The sequence below is a fragment of the Sinocyclocheilus anshuiensis genome, unplaced genomic scaffold (genome assembly GCF_001515605.1).
Source record: "Sinocyclocheilus anshuiensis isolate Anshui unplaced genomic scaffold, SAMN03320099.WGS_v1.1 scaffold173, whole genome shotgun sequence".
Classification (NCBI taxonomy): Eukaryota; Metazoa; Chordata; class Actinopteri; order Cypriniformes; family Cyprinidae; genus Sinocyclocheilus; species Sinocyclocheilus anshuiensis.
Window position 1 is genome coordinate 850700 of NW_015536480.1, and position 10502 is coordinate 861201.

At 36.9% G+C, this 10502-nt stretch overlaps 1 protein-coding gene across 2 annotated transcripts in view; it reads right to left on the reverse strand.

Moving 5' to 3' along the window:
* LOC107674909 (serine/threonine-protein kinase SBK1-like) overlaps positions 1-10302 on the reverse strand; it is a 17872-nt gene extending 7570 nt beyond the window's left edge. The window contains exons 1-2 of one of the 2 annotated variants that reach the window (XM_016469159.1): positions 10263-10302; positions 215-439 (exon numbers count right to left, since the gene is read on the reverse strand). In XM_016469159.1, coding sequence (XP_016324645.1) covers positions 215-386 — 172 coding nt within the window. In that variant the 5' untranslated portion in view covers positions 387-439; positions 10263-10302. Of the gene's footprint in view, positions 1-214; positions 440-8876; positions 9064-10262 lie in introns of those variants that run through there. The other variant, XM_016469089.1, reaches the window with a different exon arrangement.
* Between the last annotated feature and the right edge of the window lie 200 nt (positions 10303-10502).

A 10502-nucleotide genomic window follows, 5' to 3' on the forward strand; every position in this document is an offset into this window, starting at 1 on the left:
TACACACTATATAAAGGTTGCATGTCATTTTCTAAACTTTTAATGGAGTTTTTGTCTACTGAAAGTGGTTTAGAAAGATGTTTCATCAGCTGAACAATTGGCATGTTGTTGAACACCCAATCAGCCTTGGTTTCATTCAAATGTCAAAATGTATTCGATGCTACCCGACTAAAGCCTGTAAGCCAAGCCATCCTGTTCATCTCCTTCAACCTACCTCTGTTCTTGTGGATGACCAGGTCCACCTTGCCATAGGTGCCCTTGCCAAGCTCCCTGATGACCTCATAGTATTTATTAAAGTCCAGCTTCTCCAGGTTCTCAGCAGTGATGAGCTGCAGCTCTTCCAGGACGTCAATGGAGGAACGGGACATGTGGGGCGAGGAGCTCATTATTCCAGAGACGGAGGGACCAGTTTCCACGAGAACAGTGTTGATTTAGAAATCTAAAGGTAGGAAAGTGGAAAAGAAGGGTAGATTGTTGAAGTACATGATACAATACTCTAAAATAATCAATTTCACACCTTGGGCTTTGGAACATGATTGCATTGGACACACACTTTATCGCTGACATCAAAGTTAGAGATTGCAGGGCTTCCTAAACAAGTCCTTATATAACCTCGTGCATCCTACAGTTCACTGATCTTCTTTCTGTTGTGTGGAGGCTCTTTCATGTGCACGACATCACAGGCTGTATCCGAAATGAGAACGTATGAGAGGAACTGAGCAGAACAAAAGATCAGAGCACACAGACCCTGCCCGATCTCCTTTGTAACGCTAAAATCGCATTGTTCCATAGGGCTATTTACTTCCGCACCACGAAACCTCTCCAAAAGTAGCCTGTTGCATAACACCATATTTCATAGTTTTTGGCTAACATGCACTATATGGCTTCAACAAATGAGCTGAATACAAGAGAAGTGTAAGAACAAAACATCATTCATAAAGTAAGTACAGGGTATGTAGTCACAATGCACAACAAATAGTACAAAAGCAGACTAAAGTGCTGGTCATTAGTGTCTGATACCATTTGTGCTGCAGGCATGAATGATATTTAAAATATGAAGCTTGTTGAAGCTGTTGTATAATTTTTTTAAGCGACATAATATTTTTAGAAAAGGTTTCCAATGGCCAATATAATTCCAATATAGTAATAACATTTGATTGACCTGATTTTAAGATGTCTTTGTTACAATGTAATTATACAATTAAGTACCGAGTAATAGTAATTATCAACATTTACTTAACTATAGGGTTGGGGTTAGTTGCATGTAATTATGCATAATTAAAATAATTAAAAAAATGTAAAAACAATTTAGTAAATGCATATAATACTATGAAAAATGTAAACAAAATTGTTTACATTACATAAACATGTATTTTATACAGTGCAATATACAATATTAGAAAATGTGCATTATTCATTGACAAAGCAGTAGAGCTGACACCAGTCTGAAAGCCCGCTTCTATTAATCGATCAAGTAGACCCATTTATTGGTCCAATATAAAAATATTTCAAGAATCTGCCTATAACCAACACACTGAAATTGTGCACTTTTGGATATGCAAACTTTTACAAAAGTTTTGTTGTAGTAGTAGTTGTAGTTTTGCATACTGTTATTTCTCTAAACATCTGTTGTTTTAGCATATGTGGGAATACAGTATAAAAGGCATTATGAATGTTGTGACATAAAATTAGAATGTCGTGAGATATTAGATTTCATAACGGCCTGCTCGAAGAATGCTCAATGGAATTTCTGCTAATATAACAGTCTGTCTGAAGACATTTCTGAATGAATTTAAAGTCCTGATGGCACCTCAGGCCTGCCAGTGCTCATTAATAGAGAAGAATGTGTCGAATGAGACAGGATGACAGCACTTGTTCAGTGACACCATCTGTGGAAATTTGAAAATGTCTCTGTATGTGTGTGTGTGTGTGTGTGTGTGTGTGTGTGTGTGTGTGTGTGTGTGTGTGTATGTGCTAGCAAACCATTAATACTAGCGGCATCTGTTTACGACTGAAGCTATGGCAATTTAGAAGTTTCACTGTGTTATTGAAGAATTTGTCCCGTTGGAGATGCCATCAAAATGCTACATAGAGAATGGCACTTGCGTTTGTCTGCTGAACCATACTGGAGTTCATACGAACTGCATGCCAGACCACCTATTCAGCAGACTCGGGTTCATGAAACCATTTTTGCACTATAAACGAACTAAACTTCCAATGTCAGATGGACTCGTGTCCACTTCAAAAGCTCTAGTGTGAAAGCACACGTAATAGCTGTGAGCTGCAGTAATCGTTTGATCTACAGCATCTTGAAAACATGACAGATGACTGATAAATAATGCATGATTTCACAGGACGGAGAGAAATGTGTGCCTGTGTGTGTTTGTAAGTGTAGGTGGTTTTCGTTTTTGTGTACAAACATTATTTTGTCAGCTTGAATGGGAAAATTCTCTCTTTCATATACCAATTGTTTGTCCTACACATCAATTAATATTTAGGTGAAAGATATGAAATAATCAGTGTCAAGATATAAATATATATATAATGTTTAAATAACATACAACTCTATCAAAGAGACCTAGTCAGGGTATGCACCACATTGAATTTTACATGGATGAAAACGAGGTTGTGAGGGACAGACTTAACAGTCTTTAAAGAGCTGCCGGAAAGCTTTTTTTTGACTACTCATCAAACACTTTGAACCCCCTGCACAAAACTAGCTCATTCTGCTTCCCATCTCAAGGATGGACGATTGACAACAAAGATGAAAGGAGGACTGTGTCAGTTATAAGAAAGTCTTGATCTGACAGGACACATTCAGCAGAAAACAAATGTATAGAGTGCTTAATTCATTTCAGTCTATACACAATTTACTTATGAAAGAGAGTGACAACCACATAATGTAAACAAAGTGAATCCCTGAAATTAACTGGAGTCGTGAGTTTGGTACAGATATGCGTATAAGAGTCGTTCTCCAAAGAGAAAACATCAAAAGCATTTCCGAAATGAAATACTGAACAGTTTAGAACTAAAATTAAACCTCCGTTGCGTCCGAAATCACTTGTCCGAGTAGGTAGAATTTGAAATTCACAACCATTCAAAAAAAAGAGTACGTTCTACTTAGTGTAGTATGAATGAAATTCGGACGTACTACAACCGCCATGTTGTTACGGTCATGACCTAACAGCATCAGTTTCGTCACTTTACTGCCATTCATAAATCCTCTCCCGTGGCCTCATGGGATAGTAAAGTGTCCACTGAATGCGCACTTCACAATCCATGCGGAAGTATTGGTCTGTTGGGTACTTTTCGCCTCTACTGTTTTCTGAAAACTATGAATTTGAATATACTATTTTGCCAACTATATAGTTCGGAAGTATTCACTGTGTGGTTGCTAGGCAGTTTCTGAAGAGTTTTAGTAGTTGCTAGGGAGTTGCATACCTGTTCATCCCAAACTGAAGCCATCAGTGGCAGCTACTCCCTTTAGACAAACACTCATGACAACTACAACTCCCAAAAGCCCCAGCTCACATTTGCACAAACACAATTAGATAGATAGATAGATAGATAGATAGATAGATAGATGCCCAATAAGAGTATAATTAGCAGTGGCTGGATGTCGTTTTCAAAGCAAGTCTTTCCAGTGGACATACAGACAACAGCCCACACAGTTTCTCATCTCTTGAGTAAATGTGGCATGTTGTACCACTTTCTTCATGCAGTTCTCCATTACCAATGTGCTGAGCCCAGTGCTTTGTTGACCTGTTCCTTATCATCTTGTGCTCACTGTTTATTTCTCTGGCTCTCCTCCTCCAGCTTCTACAGAAAAAGCAATGCTGCCAGAGATGGAGTGGCTGCCAAATTCCTGTGCTTAGCCATTTAAAGGTAATAATCATCAGCAAACAGCTTAATCAATGCTGTATGGGCTCTCACGGCCGCCGCACTTAACACTCGCACTGTAAATATCCATCTAACTCCTTCAGAGGTGAGCACTAGCACTTAATATTTACATATATGCTGTATAGCTGCATAAGCTGTACAACTACAATCTGCAGCCATTGAGAAATGTTTCCAATGAAAGAATGAAAACTCCTGTACAACCTTAAGCATCACTATTGCTCATATTTAGGATTAAGGATTCAAGCAACCTGTAAACATAATTTTTGACATGAATGACAGGTCAAGTTGTGCAGCTTGTTGTGTAGAGGTGTGCTGCTACTTTCTGAATCGATCTGACTTGAGATGTTGCCTGGTGGACAATAGTGCTGTCAAAATGGCTGAAATTTGGCTCGAATTTTTTACTTAAATATGATCAAAATTCGAATTATATTCGAATTTAAAATGCATAATTTCAGTTAGGGTGAAGAAAAGCTTTTGGCTTCTCTCCTGAGGCCACAAGAGGGCGCATCGAGCAAAATATTACTAATGCACGTTTATTCAAAGCATAAGATAACACGACTATCTGTGAAAAAAGTGCATAATGTTTAAAATAATGTTTATAAACCAATTATAATTAAGTTGCTTAAACAACTATAAACAAAACAGCATCATGTATGTATGCATAGTTTAATACAAAGTCATCGCATCTCATGCGCCACTGATAAGGCTGCCTCGTTAACGCACACCTAAAATTCGAATGCAACGTTTTTGCATTCGAATGTGGATTTTTATTTTAAATTTGACGAATATTCGATATTAGATTTTTTTTTTGACAGCCCTAGTGGACAATATAATGGCTGAGAAAAAGAATCCTACAGACTTATATTGACAGAGGGACCCAAGCTGTATAGAGCCTTGGGGATAGGAATTTTTATACTTAGGCACCTAGCAACACTCCGAATAACTGCATAGCAACACACACACACACACACACAAAACACTCAGATGCTTTGGTAACCATATAACAATCTTCTGGCAACCACTGATAACACCTTAGTATTGCAACATCAGCTCTTTCACAGAAAATCATCACTCACATTTAATTAAAAATGTTCAAACCTATTTCCTCTTTGTTGTTTATATATCAAAATGACATATCATTTATAAGCTATTATATATAATATTTGTTATTGTGGTATAAAATTGAGTATGGGAATATTGAAAGCCATTATACACAAAGTATATGTTTTTTTTAAGTACATTTTTACAGAAATAATATACTTTAAAATAGTATACTTAACTGCAAACTGAATGTAATGTTTTCGTACACTTAAATGCATGGTATTTGCAATTAAATGAAATTGTATTATAAATGCATATTAAATGCAATTAGTTAAGAGTGGATTTTAACACACTTAAGTACATCTTTGTGTAGTTTCATAATTACTTCTATTGTCTACGAAAGGTGGTTAAAGTGTACTGCTGCTGGATGTACTGACATTTAAACATTTATGGTAAATTAAACTATACATGGTCATTTCTATTAAAACTTGTACGTCATGTATTTAAATATATATTTGTGATTACACATTTGTAATGATGAAGTCTACTTTAAATATAACATTAAGTAACACACTACAGTCAAAGTCAAGTACTTTGAATGTGCTTTGTTAATAAACTTTTTAACATGACATTACTACAAAGTACACTTTTTAAAAGTGTACTTAAGTGTGTCTTAAGAAATACAGTCATTAATGTGTACTTTAAGTGCCCTTTTATTTCATTATATTATCTGAAAGTCCAGTATTTCAAAAAATATACTTTTAAAAATTGAAGTACACTAAAAGTACACATTCAATACAAGGAAGCACGCCTCTTATTTACAAGGGTAGTTCGCTTCCTAGTGCAGGTAATCCTAATGTTTGTATTTGTGCAGTGAAAAAGCCATTACCCTTTCACTCCAATATACATGAGAAACCTGCACTGATATTGACAGCAAATGCTCAGCGGACTGGGTTTGTATGTCAGCATAGAAGACAGTGCATTTTATTTACTCTGTTTCCATGGAAATCGAGTAGCAGTCTAGCAGACAGATAAACCACCGGTGGAAACTGGAATGGTGTTAGGACTTTGTGTACTTTCAGAAAACCTTTTGCCATCAGTCTTTGTAATGAAGAAGATTTATCTTGCGCTGAAAACAGAACGAGACAGGGTTCAAAACAAGATTGAAATTGCCATTGGAGTTATGGAGTAATCAGTGTATGGAGGGTAGATATATAAGCCTGTCCAGTGGTTTAGCAGCACAAATCCCTCTACCATTAATCACAACGCCAATCACGTGTAGCGGAAGCGCAGAGGAAATTAATATCTGGAATGTCCAGAGAATCTTGGACAACTATTCATTTTTCCAATCCATAAAGGGATAGTTCTCCCAAAAAATGAAATTCCTGTCATCGTTTACTCATCCTCATGTCATTCCAAACCTGTGCGCATTTCTTTCTTCTGTGGAACACAATAAAATATATTTTAAAGAACACTGGGGTCCAGACAACATCAGACCCCATTGACCCTGGGATGATGACAGAACTTTCATTTTTGAAGGAACAATCATTTTAAATCTGTTGCACTGAAGTCACATCCTACTGCATCTGCCTAGGTCCTATTGTGCACCTTCAATTTCTTATAAACTATTTTGTTGTTCGTCTTTTAGTCCAACACTTTGCAATAGCATGCTCTACTGTGTTCTGTGACGGTGCTGAGCTTTCTGAGACTTTCGAGAAAGCCCCATAAGCCCTGTTAGTGCTGGTCTGTTTGCTGGTTGTGTTGGGTCTGTGTCCTGCACACAAACACACACACACACACACACACACACATGCAATGCTCACAGTGCTATGAAGCACATCAAAGGCAGTGGGCTTGGCAAGTCTCTGCATTTTGTGTTCACGCTTGGAGACAGATCGGCTCGAGGCTTGGTCCTATAGTCCTCTCTGCTGTTTTCACAGCAAGCACAACGCTCCCCGCTGGTGAGGCGACATAGGCACGTCACAAGCTTAAAGCCAGCATGGAATCAGAATTGACCATATTTATTTTTTATGCATGATCCTGGTGTTATTTAAGATATCTTTTACCTTTTCTTTTAGCTGACGTCACAAATGCCTTCTTAGGGGCCGTTCACACAAAACACGTCTGTGCGTCGCAAATCGCGCACTTATGCACTATTCTATGACGTTTGATAGTATAAATAGTGAGAGTAGTGTGCACGCACTGAAAATTCAAAAAATAAAAAATTGCACTTTAAATACCCGGATGATGCACTTAAATAACCGAAAAAATGAAGTGTGGAATGTTGGACGCTTCATGCACTCAACTGTCGCAGCTTTAATTACATTGCGAATGCGGGAGGGCTAACAGACTCTGATTATTAATGACAACTACATGGTTTGAGTAGTACATAGTGTATAAGTGCATAGTGTATAGTGTGTCATTTGGGATGCAGTTTGTGTCTTAAAACGCGAGACGCCTGTTTTGGAAATGACATTGATGAGTGGTATTGCGTGTAAAAGTTGAAATTCTTTTAACTTGACAGCTTCTTAAAAATTTGACACTCATCTGTGAGATGCTGCAAAAGATGCAAGATGTGAGCGCAACGCTCATACACATCCATCTAGTGCGTGTTTACATCGAAAAACAATGGAAACGTAGCTCATTGGAATAAAAAAACGCATTCTGTGTGAACAACCCCTTACTTTTTCAACCCCCGACCAGCCGCTCCAGCCACCTGCCTCCATTCTGATATGTAACACCCACTTTTAACAATCCATTCAGTTCCTGGTATATACTAATTCAAAGACTTTTTTATTTCTTATTAAATAAATACTTATCATCATTTGTCGTTTGAATGTGCTATATTATTTCATTCGCAAATACGTTAGATAGTGGAAGCAAACTGGTTTACAAATGGTACTGTCTGCACATATTTGCATGGCTCTGTGCAAATGCTATGGAAGGTCTTTTCTAGCTTGAATTATAGGTCTGATACATTTACTTATTTCAAACATCGCAGCATGCCTGATCAAGGTTGCTTGACCAAAATATTGCAATGCCATTTTCAGTGTTTTATGAAATTTAAACTACCACAGGATGAAATAATGTGGCCCTCAATTTAAACCTCATTAAATATAACTAGACTATATATATATATATATATATATATATATATATATATATACATGACTAGACTCCTGATCTATGCCAAAAGATTGCTGAAATTTTGGATATCAGATGTTGGAATTCAAATAACGCCCATTTAGACAAAGGACAGAGCTGTGTGTGTCTGAATACTCACACCTAGTGAGAGACTCGTGTCATTAAATGTGAGTATTTTGGGCATGCTGAGCTTATCGGCATCAGCCGAAAACCTCTGTTTAAAAATACTTTTAATGAAAAGTTATATATATATTGTGTATTGTGTCAATGTCAAATCTCAAAACACAAACAAACATCTCTCTCTGATATGCAACTGACATCTATACATGACAACCTGCTTGAATGGCATGCCTTCAGTCTGGGTCATACCCGCCTAACAGCAGCTCAAGATGTGTTTTGGCAGTCTATTGTTCTTCAGTGGATTGCTTCCTATGCAGATTACATAGTGATGGGCTCAGCTGCATTGAGACCTTTATGTCAATAATAAGAAAAAGACTGAAAAAAATGGATGCTGTTGTCTGTTTACATGTACTGCGCCAAATAAACAAAGCAAGGTGTTATTATAACACATATAATAAATATAATGAATATATAAACCTTCGAAGTAAAGAAAGGTATTATGGAAGTAAGGCATTTGCATTATCTAAACAGTATGCAAATGTTAATGTTAAAATAGCAGCTCTCGGTTCTTACTGGATATGCAATGGCAAATTAAAATGACATTGCGTATCAATATACAGCTTTTCTTTTATAGGCTACATTATATTAGTGTTAAATACAATGTTTCCTACCTTTTAGGGAACAAATGATGCGCAAACCCCCGCTGTCATTCCGTTGTGGTCAGTGTTAATAACTAGAACATCAGGAGCAATGTTTTTCTGCTGCCCTCTCTGTTATTTTCTAAAAGCCTTGATATACTAATATTGATTCTTGTGCACCTCGCGCGGATGCGTCTGACAGACAGACTGCTGTTGCCCTATTGTCTCTCCGCTGGTTGTGGATGTCTGTAATGACAGCGCTGTCCCCGCCCACCGTATTATCGACCAATCAGAGAACAGACTGAGGGAGCGCTGCACACGCCCACCGCAAAACTCAACAAACCAGAGAACAGAATGAGACAGCGATGTATCAGTCCGCTGCGCTAACCGACCAATCAGAGAAGAAAGCGATGGACCGCTGAGGTTGGTACATTCTGTCTCCGTACAGATTTCTTCTTGCATGAGGAGGTGCTTAGAGACGCAGGACATGAGGACAGACATAATAGTTCCCGCAGTCAAGAAAAACCTGGACATATATACACTTGTTCCAAAATTGTATTGGTTTTTTTGCTTAAAACAAAAAACAATATCTACCAATGGGGTAAGAAAAATATCTCAGTCAAAGGGAAGACAAAATTATCATTCTAGCCCATTAGCAGATATATTTTTTTCTTTTTCTGTTTTAAGCAAAAACTAATACGATTTTGATGATTGTTGGAATCTATCTTGATACAAACATGCTTAGATATTTATAGAAAACAAGACAAAAATACTAAGAAAATCTGTTTGGCAGTTTAAAGTTCAAAATAATTAAAAATGAACATTTAATAAAATGTTCCAAATAAAAGTGCTCTGAAAGTTACATTTTTTTTTTGGCTAAATATTAATCATTTAATAACTAATTTACAGGTAACTGTGGTCCATTTTACATTTACATGTACATTTAGTCTTTTAGCAGATGCTTTTATCCAAAGCGACTTACAAATGAGGATTTATATTAAAATCTACCTGTTAAATATAAAGCCAACACTTTTACAACGGTTAATGTTTCTTAGAGTTCTCTCTCTCTCTCTCTCAATTCAATTCAATTAAGCTTTATTAGCATGACTGTGTAACACAATGTTGCCAAAGCATTAACATATATATAACAACAACATAAATAATAATAAATACAATCCATCTAAATAAATGAAAAGATAAAGTAAGTCAGTATCGAGTTAATCATGTTTAACATCTAACATTGTGAATGGCTCTCTCTCTCTCTCTCGCTCTCAAAAGCTAAATGAGATATAGTTTCTGTGACAGTGTAGCACACAGTTAGTGGCAGTCGCCCCAATTCATGTTAAATCTAAAGATAAATATGTAATATGCAAAACAGTAGTAGTCTGTAATGTGTGTATATAATAACAGAATACTTACTATATATAAACAGTATGTATGCCAGTATATCTGCATGTGTCCTTGTGGAGGCCTGTCGTTCTGCTTATGTGAGGGATGTAAAGCAGCTTAACTTGCGCCAAATTACTCTGATTAATCGTTATAATGTGCCATTCACTCAATCAACTCATACTCTGCTGTGGGCTGATATTAAACCGAGTAAAGTGATCTAAGGCTAGGAAGATTTTCAGTGGAAAACGTGTGTGGAAAACGTGTGAGGAC